This window comes from Eleginops maclovinus, chromosome 4, assembly GCF_036324505.1.
Source record: "Eleginops maclovinus isolate JMC-PN-2008 ecotype Puerto Natales chromosome 4, JC_Emac_rtc_rv5, whole genome shotgun sequence".
Lineage (NCBI taxonomy): Eukaryota > Metazoa > Chordata > Actinopteri > Perciformes > Eleginopidae > Eleginops > Eleginops maclovinus.
In genome coordinates this window covers 27067442-27084048 of record NC_086352.1, presented here as the reverse complement: position 1 = coordinate 27084048, position 16607 = coordinate 27067442, and the positions used below count along the sequence as shown (strand labels likewise).

The 16607-nt window shown below is 40.9% G+C and overlaps 1 protein-coding gene across 2 annotated transcripts in view; it reads left to right on the top strand.

Moving 5' to 3' along the window:
* prmt3 (protein arginine methyltransferase 3) overlaps nucleotides 1–16607 on the top strand; it is a 53946-nt gene that overhangs the window by 451 nt on the left and 36888 nt on the right. For both annotated transcript variants that reach the window (XM_063880589.1, XM_063880588.1), the window contains exons 3-10: nucleotides 1145–1227; nucleotides 1316–1365; nucleotides 1587–1692; nucleotides 3166–3304; nucleotides 3832–3973; nucleotides 6305–6370; nucleotides 7906–8027; nucleotides 15591–15690. In XM_063880589.1, the coding sequence (XP_063736659.1) occupies nucleotides 1145–1227; nucleotides 1316–1365; nucleotides 1587–1692; nucleotides 3166–3304; nucleotides 3832–3973; nucleotides 6305–6370; nucleotides 7906–8027; nucleotides 15591–15690 (808 nt within the window). The remainder of the gene's footprint in view (nucleotides 1–1144; nucleotides 1228–1315; nucleotides 1366–1586; nucleotides 1693–3165; nucleotides 3305–3831; nucleotides 3974–6304; nucleotides 6371–7905; nucleotides 8028–15590; nucleotides 15691–16607) is intronic.

Here is a 16607-nt window from a genome sequence, read left to right as displayed (position 1 = left end):
GACTTTCAGCTCATCTTACAGAAAGTCTTTACTGTCAGACTTCTCTTTCACTGGTTGTGTTTATTAACCAAAAGCTCAAAAACATGCATAAGAAAAATACTTTGGTTTAAGTCTGCACAGCCAAATGTCATTACTGTTTTTAAAACAATTGGTCTGTGATAGAGTGCTTTCTTTTACACCTGCAGAAAAACATGCGTTGTTGCATTTTAGTAATGGTCCAGGTCCTTCTCGCAATTACATTTTTACAAAAGAACCCAAAGGAGTAAAACAAAGTTACTAAAAACCTGTTGATTGTACACTTCTTTTTTCTTTTTTTCTTCTTTTTCTTCAATGAACTTATTTGATTTATTTTTAAACACAAATTGACAGCAATGATAGGCTATAGCTGTTGTGATTGACAGTGTTGCATTACAGTTGCGCTAAACATAACAAACAATACATTACAATAACAACACATACAGTCGACTTGGTCATACAACATGTCATACAAAACACATCATAACCTCACTTTTCAGGTCTGCATAAAAAAAAGGGAATAGCAATCAATAAATAAAGGAATTATTACAGTATTATATTAAACGTAACATTTTATTTATCCTTATTTTTTATTCTTTGCTAGAACGGGTAGCGACTTATGACTATTCGGGTTTACAGTTACACACTTTTGAATAGACTTAATGAACTGACTAAGTACACAGAGCAGTAGCATGCACAGCAGTTTTACTAGCTTTTGACCTATTAAACGGGGAAAATATGTGATTACTGTTGATATGCTTTAATAGGTTATATACACGACTTTATTGCGATCAGTTGTAAGATTGCTTTCTGAGCCGTTTTTATAAATAGCTCATTAGATTTATTAGTAATTTAGCCCTCTAAAAATCATGCTAAAGTCCCTTACCAGCTATCATAAAATCCTGCGGTTGGTTTGTTTGTTTTGACACCACAAATGAAGCGGACCAACTGTTTTGTATTCATAAACTTCAGGGTGTAATTCTGTATCTATGCTCTACTGGTTATGACCCAGTAAATTCTCTATACAGCAAAGCGAGACATCTCCGAATCTGTTTCGGTTTTTGAAAGATGAATACATGGAAGTTTATACATTTAATTAAACATATTGAACGTACTTGTTTTGTTTTAGATTGCTGATCTCCGTGCCTGCCACCCTAGAGCACTGCGTTGCTGAGCACAAGCTCAACCTGGTGGACGTGATGAGAAAACACGGTTAGTAAACACTAATGTGCTCTGTGTCAATTAGAGGAATATCCATTAAATGGCTGACTTTATTTTTTCTTCTTTTTTCCCTCATTAGCTCTAGATGACTACGGTTACATAAAGATGATCAACTTCATACGTTCAACAGTAAGTACCGTCTGTAACAAGATTTAATGTTCACGCTATAAAGCTAAATGTATGTATTGTTTTTTACTTTTGTTTCTACCTTCGTGTTCACTGGGCATCAGAATAACATTTGGTCACAAAAACATCACAAAGCATGCACTGAAAAATAGGCAACTAAATGCAGTTAAAATAAAAAGTGCAAATAGGAGGGACTTTTTTGATAAAACAATCTATGTTTACAGAAATGTGATGCAGCCTCTCTAGCTGGACTGCCAGTATCTCCTTTACCCTGGGAGAGTGAAGACTTCCTGCGGCCAGTTCTACAGGACGACCCCCTCCTGCAGACCGGTAGGAAAACTGATTTAGTTTTATTGAACACCAATCTCAACAGACATGTCCGTCTCATTAGACAATATTGGCAGAAGTTTATTAGATTTTCAAAACGCCTTATTAAACTGTCTCTTACAGTTCTCACAAAGGCATGACACATTCACATTTAGCAGTTGCTCAGCGATGGCCTGTAGGAAAGAAGTGAAAAATGTTCAGTAACTGTCATTGAATACAAAATATATAATTTAAAAAATATAAATTGTAGAAATGTGAAAAAGGATACACACTTTTGTATCTCAATCTGGTGGACATTCCTGGTGTTGCGCTAGGTTGTGCCCACAAACAGTCACTAAAGCAGTTGTGAGAATGAACATTTTTAAAGCAAGAGCTCCACAAAATAATTTATGGAATTTTTTAGATTAAACTTTTCTGGTATAGTGTTTAACTTTACTATTGGAGTGTTATTGTTCTATAATCCCTGTGAAAATAAATCAGAGAAGGAGCAGGATTTAGTTTTGGGTGTAGGTGCAAAGAGCGTTAGTGGAATTATGGGACTGACATCTTTTCCTGTGGAGAAACTGTAACGTACTTTTAACTTAGCACAGTGCCTGGCTATAGGAATAAGCCTCTCTGTATTCTGTTGTACATTCCTCCCTGTATGGTTGTTAATGTGCAAAAATGGCAGCTGCAGCAAGAAGCCTTTGCTCCCTGATGATGTTTATAACTGATATTTGAGTTTGGGCTTTATTAGCAACTGGTGAAAATTTGAAGCTGTAACATTCCTTCAGGAATAAAACAAATACACAAAGTACAATCAATGACTATTTCCTTGGAAAGAGTATTTTTTTCCCATAACCGCTGGCAGGTTTGGGTATTAAATTTAAAAGCAGGTCCTTAAAACCCCTAGAACTTTGTGAATTTGAAGAAGGAAGGTCAAGGCCTTGACAATCTTTGGAAAATATACAGATAGACCTAAATCCCTAAATCTTTAAAAGTTCTTGAATTCATATTGAGCAAGAAAATACATTTGGTCTCAGAATATAAATATTAGTTACTGCTACATTTACTGTAACACAGCACAATTGAGATGTGTGTTAACACATTCAATTCTATGCATCTTTTTGAAGATGTCTGTGAATATCTGTAAAGTCTGCCAGTTATCATTTAACAAATTAACCTTCACCTTGTCTCAAACTATGTTGTCTGTGGACCTTGAAGTTGAGAACATTTTGCCTGAAAAAGTCCTAACATTTCATGTTTAAGATTGTGTGAGAATGCTTATTTTTTTAGGTCTAACTTATATTTAGTCAGATTGAACACCCTGTTCACTTGATGTTCCTTTAAGGACAATTGTCGTGTAGCAGCCCTGTAAAAACACACTGGAAAAACATGCAGCTCAAAATTAATACACACAATCTATACTATGTCTCTTTTGTATTTAAGCTTGTGTTCGTCATTGTGTTCAGCCATTACGCTCTGTGTTTCTGGCAGACCCTGAAGATCTCTGTGAGGGGTCGAGCCTGACGGCGTGCCATTCGTCTGGGGCCAAGTCCCATGATGCACAGGAGCAGAGGGTACAGGCCGCTGAGGAGGCGCTGGCCAGAGCCATGGATGACCTGCACAAACTCAAGTCAGTGACATTTCTGCATTTTTGTTCTGTAACCTCTAGATGTAATAATGTTGACCTTTGATTGATTTCATGTCAACACTTGTCTAGGGTCAACCCTTGTAAGCTTGCAGTGTGTTCTGCGTTTTGCTTTACTCCTGCAATTCCTCCTAACGGCCTGCAGAGGGCCACAGTGAACCCAGTATTGCAGGAACATCCACTAGAATACCTTGTGGAAGAAGTTTGGAGCAAGGGAAAAGATTTATTAAAAAAAAAAAAAACGAGGAAGGAAAATTCCACTGCAGCATGGAGGTTAAAGTGAGGAGGGGAGGTAGGAAGGAGGGGGGCAATAAGGGAAAATTACAGAAAGAGTGAGGCTGGGGGGGTTGGAAGAGAGTTAGAAAGATTAATGCCTTCCATCTCCTCCATTTACTGCTACGTCCTGCATGAAGGTTGTGTGTGCTTTCTGCTTTCTGGTCACTGCTTTTGTCCCGTGCACTAAATCTATATATATGAGAAGTTAAGCGCTGATCTGTCCCGTGTTCTCGCAGGCTGCTTGCTCAGGGTCTGGTGATGAACGCAGACACTGGCAAATCCAGCAACCTGGGCACCGTGGCCGAGCTCCGAGAGGACGAGGACGAGGCCTACTTCAGCTCCTACGGCCATTATAGCATCCATGAGGAGATGTTGAAGGTCTGTGTTCTGCAAAAACACACACACACACACACACACACACACACACACACACACACACACACACACACACACACACACACACACACACACTGACCGACCGGGCCTGCAGGTCTCATCCCAGTGTTGTGAGTTACTTCCCCACGGGTGCAGAAATCTCCACAGAGAGTAAAAGTGTGCTCATCAGCGTGCGTCTTGGCTGAAAGATTTCCATGTAGCATGCAAATGAAAACGATCATCTTTATGCACACATTGCTACTGAGGAAAAGTCATTTTCTCAAAAGTGATAAATCAGCAATAAGTGTCGAGCTCTCATGTGAAACACCAGCAGTGCCGATGCTCGAAACGCCGAAATACATCTTTACACTACTCAAGTGCTGAAACCTCAGTGTCAGAAAGCAGAGGGGGGTGTGTATGAGGGAGGAAAGGGAGCTCTCTGTCTCCTCCTTTCCTGTTCTACTTACCGCAGTGCTTAAATATTCCTGTTGGCCATCCTGATTGGTGCTAAGCAAAGTAAAGGTTTGCGTCTTGTCTGTGCGTCATGTTGTAAAGTCCATCACCGCCTCAGAAGGGGCAGAGAACAAGTGACGGGGGGGCTTTGCAGTAGAAAGTGGTCAACTCTTTTTACAGGTCGCAATGACGAGCAACACCTATGACGCACTCTCTGTGTCAGAGAGAGTAGATATGACGTGAGTTAGACGCACATCGCTTCTGTTTAAAAATGAGAAAGCGTTTAATTCTTCCCTGATTTAATCGTTTAAGTTAACCTGTCTAACTTTGCTTTATGAAGCTATCCCATCGAAGAATTTAGTTTGTTTCTGTGGAGAGTTTTAGTGTTCCATTGTGGTAGAAATTATTCATATACCGAAATCAGATTTAAAAAAAAAAAAAAAAAAATGTTTTTTATTGAAACTGCAATATCTGGTGTTTAGTATGTAGCCTTCATTTTACACAACATTGACTCAATGGACAAAAAAATGTATTTTTGGTTTGGAAAATAGCATTCTAGTGTAGCTGTTCTTAAGTTTTGATCCCTCTGCTGATGCTCGGCAAGGAAACACTCTCTGATAAAACACAGAAGGCCAGACAGAGATTTCAATGACAGTGACAGATCACTCTTAATGTACACTTGCGCATGTCTTTAATACAATTGATTTGAACACATTTGAACCTAACTTTTAAACATGATTCGAACTTCAAATTTGACAAATACATGTGTGAACGGTCTGTGAACAAGTCCGAACATTTCTTATTTGCAGCTGCCATGTTGGTCATAAAAACAAGGTTGAATCATAATGGAAAAAGCATTTAAATGCGAAGTCTGACATCTGTTCGACATGTACAAATTTGACCTAAATATCTTACAATAGCTGAGTTTTATAACTTCTTCATTCCATGGTATCTTGCACTTAGGGCATGTAATTTCAATAGATCCTTTGGCTTCTCCACCAGAGAGGAGTTACTAAGGTGTGGGTGCAGATTTTCTTTGGCAGGTTGATTAGTGAGCACTGACCTGACTTCTTCTACACATTTTTTATGTTTATCCCATAAACATTTCCAAGAATCCCCACAGTCTGTTTTGATCTGCTGTTATCTGCACCTGTGTAGAAAAACGTGTTACATGCCATCCTCCGAGTTTCTTTTTTTCTCCCAAGAGGGCTGATAAGGCCTGTGTTAAATTCAGCTTCATATCACAAAACAAGCATCCTAATAGAAACAGTCGTAGAACTTGAATAATGTCAAGTGTTAAGTTAGATTTTTAACCTTTCCCTTAAAAGGAATAGAAGTAAGGCTGTATGTGGTACCTATCCATAGTCACTTTTATTAAATAAAAGGACCGCTGCATAATTCAGTTGGTAGAGCTGGCGGCCCATGTACTGGGGCTTGTTCCCCATGCCAAGAACCATGTTTCCAATCCAGAAATTAGTGTTTTATTTTGCAGAACACAGTTTTTACTGATGTACCGCTGCCTTGGTTGTGTTGTTGTGTGATTTGGTGTTTTTATGTTGTTTGGATTGACCCAAGTCGGACAATAACACAAGCCAACTAACTGGTAGAGTAAGAGAAAGACCAGCAACACTTGCGCCTTCTACAAGGTCAAATTACTTAATGAATTACTTTTTTTCAATTAAGTCTGGCGGCTTTTGCAAAAACAAAGATGGACATAAAGGCTTGCAGACACTTTGGATTAGTACCTCATACAACGGCATTTTAAACAATATGAACAATCCTTTTAACTATTTGAAGCCTGCAGTAATGTAGTCTTGCTCTCTCGCCTTTCTTTTGTGTTCGTTTGTATTGTTCTTAATTTTTTACATTTTCTCTCCTCAGGATAAAGTGCGCACAGAGAGTTACCGCGACTTCATGTACCGCAACCCTGAAGTGTTCCGTGACAAGGTGAGCCTGCTGCACACACGCAAACAGATATGTGCATTAATGTGTGCATGCAGTATTAACAGAGGATCTGCTTTAATGTACAGCCAAGCCTATTAACAGGAATAGGCGTGTGTCTTTTTCAGGGAAGACATTAATAAGGTGATGGTGTCTGATTTAAAACACATTGTGACTTTATTAGAGCCTTGAATGTCGACTGCAGACTGCTGATAACAGACCCAGGCAGTCCACCACTGAACCCCCTCCCCTGAAAAGAAACCCCTTCCAACTGGCCCCCACCCCTTTCTTTCCCATTGCCTTTAGTTGCAGGGAGCAGTGGCCTGTATCATGACCATCCATTATATGGGCGGCTGCTGGTTAGTGCCTGGATGAGGCTGTAGAGGAGGGAGGCAGGTTTTGTTGATGGGAACGTACATTATCCCTGTCACAGCGAAAAGGGAAGTGTCACCTTCTACAGGAAGCGCTAGATAGAGAACAAAACAGGATCTTCTTGTTTCAGTACTTTTAACGGGCTGGGTGGCTGAGCGGTATACAGAAAGATGGAGAAAGAAGTCAGGAGTTGTGCTGTGTCAGCAGTTTGTTGGCGACCCCCTGTGAACTTATAAAGGCAGCGTGATGCTTACAGGGGGGTTAAAGTCGCCCCAAATAGAGACAGATATAAAAACAGGGTTAGATATAGAGACGTGTATCGTCATTGAGCTGTGCCTAGTCCATTTAACATCAGCCGGGGGTGGAGATGAACAAATTAACTGTAACCTTCTGAAATAGAAGTGAGTAAACAACAATGGTTGGATGCGAAAAGTTTTTGGGTGGAGCAAAATAGGCCAACATACAACAACAACTACACATCACATTAATTTGGATGGCTAAAAATCAAGTTGCGAGTAAAAAAAATGGACGACAGAGCTGCTAGAAGTTATCAACGTTATGAAATCTCCACTGTGCCACACCAGCTGCTCTGACGCAGTTTATATGTAGCTTTTCAGGTCAGATGAGGGCCCATGCCTAAAATGTCATTCATTGATACATTGATTAAGCATAAAGAATCCAAAAATATAGATTTATAATCTGCGTACCACTATAGTTTCAAAAATATACAAAAAGAGCCAAGATGTGGAAGACACGCAACCACATCTCTTATTTAATTTTATTATCCTTGGAAGTATCCTTTTGTCCTACTGTTAGCTTGAGCTGCTTCTTTCAGCTGTCATCTGATTTGTCAGCAGCAGCACATGACCTTTTAAGTGTCCGCTTCTTCTGAGGTAATTCCAACGTCCTCTTCTCTTTTTCTCGTAAGGTCTCCCTTTCTGTTTTGTCACTTGTTAACAGACCCTACACACGATAGCAGAGCGAACAGGTACAGGAGGTGTAGAGCGAGGAGATCATTGTCCACTAGTTCGCGGATGGATAATAAAAAAATTAAAAAACCTAAATGGGTCGCGAAATATACTTTAGCGGCCGTTAATATACCTAGGCGGCCCGCCCAAGTAAAGTCTATGTGTGGGAAACCCTGACATCCTTACCCTCTCGTCATGTAGGTGGTGCTCGATGTGGGCTGTGGGACTGGCATACTGTCCATGTTTGCTGCCAGAGCCGGGGCCAAGAAGGTCATAGCAGTCGACCAATCAGAAATCATCTATCAGGCGATGGACATAGTCAGGTGAGAGCCACTTCTTTTTTTTTTTTTTAAACCTACGTTTTTGCATCCACCTTATACTTGGCTTCACCCAAATGCACTGCAATGAACATTCTAGTAGATTAGCTCACTTAGCGGTATTGCAAGCTCGACCATTGCCTTCCATGTCATAGAGGTCCTTCAAGAGTCGAGAGAGGACAGCAATTGTTCCCCTTGTTTGCAGCAGAGGGTTGTGGGTCTAAAGGTCTCTGTGACCTCCAGCCACCTTTTTATTTGTTGCAGCTGGTTGACTTCAATAGAGCTGCTGTCAGTCGCGTGGCCATAACGCACATTATTTACTCCTGCGGTCTGACTCATTCACCCCTAGCCCTTCTCCCCTGCAGTAACCCCACACACACACACACACACACACACACACACACACACACACACACACACACACACACACACACACACACACACACACACACACACACACACACACACACACACACACACACACACAAACATGTAGATCAGGGGTCTCCAACCTTTTCCCCTCTGAGAGCTACCTCCTAAAGAAAAAAAATTACGGAGAGCTACTTGTGTTTTATATCATGTGTAACATTTATTCACACGTATCTAAATCCCTGAATAAGGTTTCGTTTGGCACAAGCATATACGGAACATACATCCAACACACTATTTGTGTAAGAACATTAATACTCAAATTAAACTCAAAGTATGCACTTCAAACCATTTCTTTCTCTTTTCAACAACATGTTTTTTTTGCATGAACATTTTCAAAATATTGGCAGCCAATACTCACACTCAAAATACAGAAATGTAACTAAATATGTATCAGTATGCATGTCTATGCATTTCTTTCTTTTCAGCTATCACTGATAAACTCACATTTTTATTGATGTTGAACAATTATAACTTCTTAACTTTGTCCACATCACACTTTCAGTAATTTATTCACTAGTCTACATATTCAGTCAAGCACCTTTAGTTAGTGAGCTACCTGGCACTGCATGGTGCCAAAAAAATCTTGATTTCACCCAGCAAGGAAAAGAAACGTTGCAGTACTTTACCCTTACTGAGCCATCTGATGTCAGTGTGGAGCAGGAGATCTCCATAGGCCGCAGCGCATTCCTCCAGGAATTGCTTGAAGGTCCTGTGTTGCTTAGCCTTTGCTCTGATGGAGTTGATAATCTTGACAACCGGCTCCATGACATGTTCAAATCCCATGACCTTCGCGCATAAAGCCTGTTGGTGAATTATGCAATGGTAGGCCAGAAATGGCGGAAACTCCGGGTCTGCTTTGCATTGGGCAATAAATCCAGAGTGATGACCTGTCATCGCTGGTGCTCCGTCAGTGGTTATTGACACCAGCTTTTCAATAGGGATCTTCTGTTCTGTGAAGTAGTTCTTCACAGCATTGTAAATATCGACTCCCCTTGTTGTAGTTTTCAATGAAAGTAAAGTCAAAAACTCTTCATGCGCAGTGAAATCATCGAAAACCATGCGGATGAAAACAGCCAGCTGGGCTGTATCGCTCGCGTCAACAGATTCATCCAGCTGAATAGAAAACCATTTACACCTGTTAATGTCAGTTTCCAACTGTCTTCCTGCATCCACAGCCAGTGCAGACACTCTCCTTGCCATTGTATTTGCACCAAGTTGTACATCAGCAAAAGCAGACAATATTTCTGTCTTACATTTATGGTCCTTGAATAACGTTTCAGCCACCGCGGTCATGGCCTCCTTTACAACACTGCCATCAGTGAAGGCCTTTTTGCGTTTTGTCAGGATGTGCGCCACTTTAAACGAAGCCTTCGTACAAGCAGTAGCCTTCTGTGCTGGTCTGGTAAAAACAGACTGCTGTCGTTGTAGCTGTATTTTCAGGTCCTTTATCTTTTCTTTTCGTAGATTGCTACCAGCGGGAAAGTTCCGTGAGAAGGTGCTGTGGACTGTGGTGAAATGGCGCTCCACATTGCATTTTTTACCGACCGCCACGCTTACTCCACAGATCAAACAAACACACTTGTCCTTTACACTTGTGAAACAAAAGTCTATTTCCCAATTCTCGTGAAAAAAGTATGTTTTCTGCCTCTTGTTGCCGCGTTCGGTGTTTGCCGCGTTTACATCGGAGGTCGGAGGTCAGAACTGGGAGTGACGTCACATTCGAGGTCGGAAAGTCAGAAAAGATGGACGCGCCTTGTTTACAGATTTAGCAATTACCTCGGGTTAGCCATTGTTAGCAATACCGGTTGATAACAGCGCTCTGTGTCATATTTTGTGAAAACAAATATCGTAGCAACATATCTTCAGATAGAAGATGAGCGGTACTTTATGTACAGGTGACAAATGAAATTGGCATATTATGAAAATTTGTAAATCTTATATATACAGTCTATGGTTTAAATGTAAACTATTTGGCGAGCTACTTTGAAGGGGGCGGCGAGCGACTGGTAGCTCGCGAGCGACGTGTTGGAGACAGCTGATGTAGATGAACCCCTGTTGGTTCCATTTGAATACAGTCCTCAGTCCAATTTCAGGTGCTGCATCTTTTTCCAGTTTTCCAGCAGCTGGCTATCCACATTGGAGTCATTTACCTCCTCCAGAGCCTGTCCCTGCATCTACCTGCAGCCACTACCTCCATCACACCCCTGCCTCTAAAATGCATTTTTGAGTTAGGGGCCATTATGACTGCTATTATTACCGTTATGTAAGAGAGTGTCGTATAAGCAAAACAACGGGGTTTGCTGAAGGAAAAGGACGTTTTAATTTTACAGACCACTGACTCGCTGTGGGAGTGTGCGTTGGCATGCTGGCTGCGTCGGAGGTTTGCCAGCGGTGAAGATTCAGCTAAAGAAAGATGTGTAAACCCCCCCACACACACACTCCTACACACTCACACATACATACCTAAAACACACCGACTCTTGCCCTTGGCTTTCTTTAAATCTACTTTTCTGCTCGGGTCGTGATTTTAAAGCTCTTGTTTCTCTGTGTGTGTGCGTGTGCGTGCGTGTGAATGGCCTCTGTGCGCCCACCCCTTTCCTCTCGGTGTTAATATCAGGATTGTAATTAAAGTGGCTCCTGTTGGTTGGGCAGGAGCATCCATCTCCTGTCTCCACTCCGTCGCCGAAGTTTAAATGAAAAGCTAGATGTGACTTCCTTCCTTCACAGTCACTTCCTTAATGGATAATGTCTAAATAGCTTTTTTAAATGGCTAGAATTGATGGATTATCCAATAGAATGCTTTGAATTGTGAGAACAAAGTTGACAAAAATCAGACAACATTTGACGCGGATGAATGGAGTTCAAATTTGAATGGTTACATGATCTAAAGATTATACGTTTGTTGATATCAAGAGGCCCTATTATGCTTTTTGGAGTTTTTCCTTTCATGTAATTTGTAATATAGGTTTTTCTGCATGTAAATGGTCTGCAAGGGCTAAAATCCAAAAGTTCCCTCCAGAGGGACTTTCTCAGTTCCTGTTTAGGAAATGCCGTAAAACTAACAAGTGAAATATTCCAAACAATAAAACATAATTTTCCCCAATATACCTTATGTCTTCTATAATATGTTTTGGCAAATATATGGGTTATCAAACATCTTTGCGATATTTTCAATTTGCTATCTTTTTAAATAAGAGCACAAATGTCTGAATGATGATGAAAATGCAGACCTGTATAAAACAACATATTCAACATTAAAATGCAGCAATTAATCGCAGACACTGGTTTCCCATGATGAAATACACACACACACTCACACTCACACCCAAAGCCACACAGATACTGACGCTCTCCCCAGAGTCCTGACATTGTCCTCTAAATTACCCCAATAATGAGATTACAGTGTTTCCCTCTTGCGAAAGGTGTAGGAGGTGCGGGGTTGTGGGTAAGGGGGGTGGGGGGTGGGGGGTGGGGCGCTGGATCCTGGGAGGAGGTGATAGCAGCGGTAGCAGAGAGGGGAGAGACAGTTCAAGATAAGGATCGCTGCCACAGAAATGCACTCTGGGCCGCTGTGAGTAATTGTTCTGTCCTTGGTAACATTAGCTGTCATGATAATGGAATATTCACAGAGATTGATATGCGGACTGGCCGCTCTGAAAGGAAGAATCATTTAAACGGCGGCGATGATCTTACTGTCCCTACCTGAGCCTGACACCCCTGCAGGCCCACAATTACAGTTTCTACCTTAGATCACTCCGAATACTGTATGAGAGGAACATCATGTACTTGCCAAGTTTAAAAAGTTTCCCCAAAAATGTTTGGAACTATATTGCTGCACAGTATGTACAGTGGGGAGAACAAGTATTTGATACACTGCCGATTTTGCAGGTTCTCCCACTTACAAAGCATGTAGAAGTCTGTAATTTTTATCATAGGTACTCCTCAGCTGTGAGTGACGGAATCTAAAACAAAAATCCAGAAAATCACATTGTATGATTTTTAAGTCCGTAATTTCCGGACTATAAGCCGCTCTGCTTTGCACAAGCTTTGAACCCTGCGGCTTATAGTCCGGTGTGGCTTTTCTATGGATTTTTCATGATTTTTGTGATATCGTAAGAGGTTTTGTTTTGGTTTGTTCCACTGTTGTACGGCAGTCCTTTGCCTGGCAGAAGGGCATGTGACATGTGATCAGACACACAGTCACGGGGGAAAAGAGTGGTATGTTGGTCACATGTCCGTCCGCCAGGCAAAGTAGTGCCGTACGAATTAGCGCGAAAAAGAGACTAGATTAGCAAGAGCAAGACGAGTATTACAGGAGCAAAGGAAGCTTTCATTCACAAACCCTCATTATGGCAAACAAAAGAAATGCATATGATGGAGCTTTTAAATTAAAGGCAGTCGATTTGGCTCTCAACGAGGGAAATAGAGCTGCTGCACGTACCCTTGGTATAAACAAATCAATGGTGAGACGTTGGAGACGCCAGCGTGAAGAACTGGCTCAGTGCAAAAAGACGAAAAAAGCTTTCAGAGGTAATAAAAGCAGATGGCCCAAACTTGAAGACTTTATTGAAGACTTTATTGAAGACTGGGTGAACACACAGAGAGCAAACGGGCGAGGTGTTTCAACTGTGCAGATCCGACTGAAAGCCAAAACAGTCGCCACCGAAATGAAGATAGAAAATTTCAGAGGTGGACCATCCTGGTGTCACAGATTTATGAAACGAAAAGGACTGTCCATCAGGGCGCGGACGACTGTGTGTCAGCAACTCCCTCCCGACTATGCGGAAAAAATAACAAACTTCCGCAAATTCACACAAAAGCATTGCTCGTTTTGGACAGCATGAGGGCCCATATTACAGATTCTGTGAAAGCAGCCATTAAGAGCACAAACTCGATTCCAGCTGTGATTCCTGGAGGCACAACGAAGCAACTGCAGCCCCTCGACATCAGTGTGAATCGTGCGTTCAAAGTAGCACTACGCGTTCAGTGGGAGGCGTGGATGACGAGCGGCGATAAATCATTCACCAAAACTGATTGCATGCGAAAAGCAAGATTTGCCCAAGTCTGCCAGTGGATCCGGACAGCGTGGAGAAGTGTCAAAACATCCACGATCACCAACGGATTTCGAAGGGCTGAACTGCTGCGTGATGAAAAGGAGGACACCGCCACGGCCCTTCAGAGGGTGTTTGATTCCGACACTGACAATGAGGAGGTCTTTGGTTTTGAAAGCGACAACGAAGGAGAGACTGGGAGAGTTGATGACGAAGCCACCCTGAGCCCTGAAAACGTTTCCTGTAGTTCTTGACCAGGTTTGCACACACTGCAGCAGGGATTTTGGCCCACTCCTCCATATAGATCTTCTCCAGATCCTTCAGGTTTCGGGGCTGTCACTGGGCAATACAGACTTTCAGCTCCCTCCAAAGATTTTCTATTGGGTTCAGGTCTGGTGACTGGCTAGGCCACTCCAGGACCTTGAGATGCTTCTTACGGAGCCACTCCTTAGTTGCCCTGGCTGTGTGTTTTGGGTCGTTGTCATGTTGGAAGACCCAGCCATGACCCATCTTCAATGCTCTTACTGAGGGAAGGAGGTTGTTGGCCAAGTTCTCGCGACACATAGCCCCATCCATCCTCCCCTTAATATGGTGCAGTCGTCCTGTCCCCTTTGCATAAAAGCATCCCCAAAGAATGATGTTTCCACCTCCATGCTTCACGGTTGGGATGGTGTTCTTGGGGTTGTACTCATCCTTGTTCTTCCTCCAAACACGGCGAGTGGATTTAAAGAAAAACTAACAGGTCTGTGAGAGCCAGAATTCTCACTGGTTGGTAGGTGATCAAATACTTATGTCATGCAATAAAATGCAAATTAATTATTTAAAAATCATACAGTGTGATTTCTGGATTTTTGTTTTAGATTCCGTCACTCACAGTTGAAGAGTACCTATGATAAAAATTACAGACCTCTACATGCTTTGTAAGTGGGAAAACCTGCAAAATCGGCAGTGTATCAAATACTTCCCACTGTATGTATATACAGCCATGGAAAAAATTAAGAGACCACTTCAGCATTATGATTTTCTCTTTTTTAATTATTTATAGGTATGTCTTTGAGTTGAATTATTTTATTTTTATTTTATTGTATTCTCTAAACTACTGACAATGTTTCTCTATGTTGGAATTCAACAGACACTTGAATGGCTGCCATACATGTAGAGATAAAGATTTAAGAAAAATGTGGAGTGGTCTCTTAATTTTTTCCGCGGCTGTATTTCTACATCATCCATTAAGTTAAGTTTATTTTCAGTTTGTGGTAATCTTCGTGGCGGTTAGCTGCTCTGGCTTCATTTGCTTAAAGCAAGATTAGTGAGGCTGAAATCTGCACCCATCACCTTATTTTTTAATGAAGATAAAAATGGTGATGCATGCAGATTTCAGTTGTTAATTAACATCACTTCATGTATTGTAGAAATGGGTTGCGTTGTGATGAGCATCTTACAACTGCAGTTCCCTTGAGCCCTAGTGAGTGTTTTAGCATCTTAAGCTTGGTTTCAAGACATACAAGGTTAATGTATTTGTCCTTTCCTGCTTGCAATTTACAGCTGTTGATAAATTGATAAAACCACTGTGCAATACTTGGTCAACATAGTAGATCATTTAGCTGCTTTTCAGTCATGAATTTCCTTCAGAAGTGAGGAATGACTATGAAGGTCAGCAAATGTGTGTGTGTATATATATATATATATATATATATATATATATATATATATATATATATATATATATATAATTATTAGTGTTAGTGTTTTAAAAATTGAGACCACTTCTGCATTATCATTTTCTCTTGTTTTATTATTTTTAGACATGTGCTTTGAGTTTTATTGTATTCTATAAACTACTGACAATTTTCCTCTCTGTTTGGATTCAACAGACACTGGAATGTCTGCCATATAAGTAGTGATAAAGATTTAAGAAACATTTTGAGTGGTCTCTTAATTTGTTCCGGAGCAGTATAATGTAGTTACTATTGGAGGTTTGGATGTTGTGCACCACAGAAAAACTTCAAGGCACACTTGAACCATCAGCTATTATATGCTAGGCAATGTTCCTCTTAGTCCTCTGACCCCTGCATGTTTCCCACAGGTCCAACCAGCTGGAGGACAAGATCACTCTGATCAAAGGGCGCATAGAAGACATCAAGTTGCCGGTGGAGAAGGTGGACATCATCATCTCAGAATGGATGGTCAGTCATTATTATCAGAAATACTTTACCAGTTTAATAATATAAAAACTCAGCAGTCAAAGTATTTAACCAGATCAATTCCCACTCAAAATATGATATCTGAGGATGTGAATCAGTAAATGCACCTGTTTGTTTTCCAAAAAGTTGAGGCATAGTTCCGTCAGTCATCATCCACTAATCTTATGTTGTTTTGAACATAGATGATCGAATATATTGAATTTCTTATACTTGTGCATGAGGCTTCCACCTCCTTCAATTATGTTTTTGTCTCCCGAGACCTCTTATATTCGCTCAGTTTAAACACATTTCTGGTATATAACCTTGTTGTTTATTAAGTGGGAAAAAAGATAAAACAACACAGTTGGATAAATGATGGTTTGTAAGACGTGGTGTGTTCGAAAGGTGTGTACATTTGTTTGTAGTCGTAAGTAGGTAATGGTGACTAATGGCTAAAGTCTGGACATTATTAATGTCCAATTCATCAAAATCCAAAGAAGACATTTGACTTTGCGTAGCAGGAACAGCACAGGTGTAAGTCATAACGTTAACGAGGGCTCTGTTTTCAGATGTTTATTCAGCCATAGCGACCAAACCAGTGTGTATAACTAGAGCCTGGCAATAAATACCTAAATGGAATGCAAACAGTATCAATGTTATACTCTTGTAAGTCAATGACACCTTTTTAAAAGTATATCTTCAAATTCAATTCAGTAGGTTTCAATACGCTGCCAATATATCTACAGTTCCAACTATTATTCTGAAGTCTAGAAGTTTGCATACACATATGGTTTGAGAATCCATCAGTCCACGAAAAGCCTGTCCAACAGTCCTTGAACTCTTCGAATATGAACTTACCCTCATAGTACTTGCTTAGCTTCATCTCAGGTTGGTCCTGTAACCACTGATGAGCGTGCAAA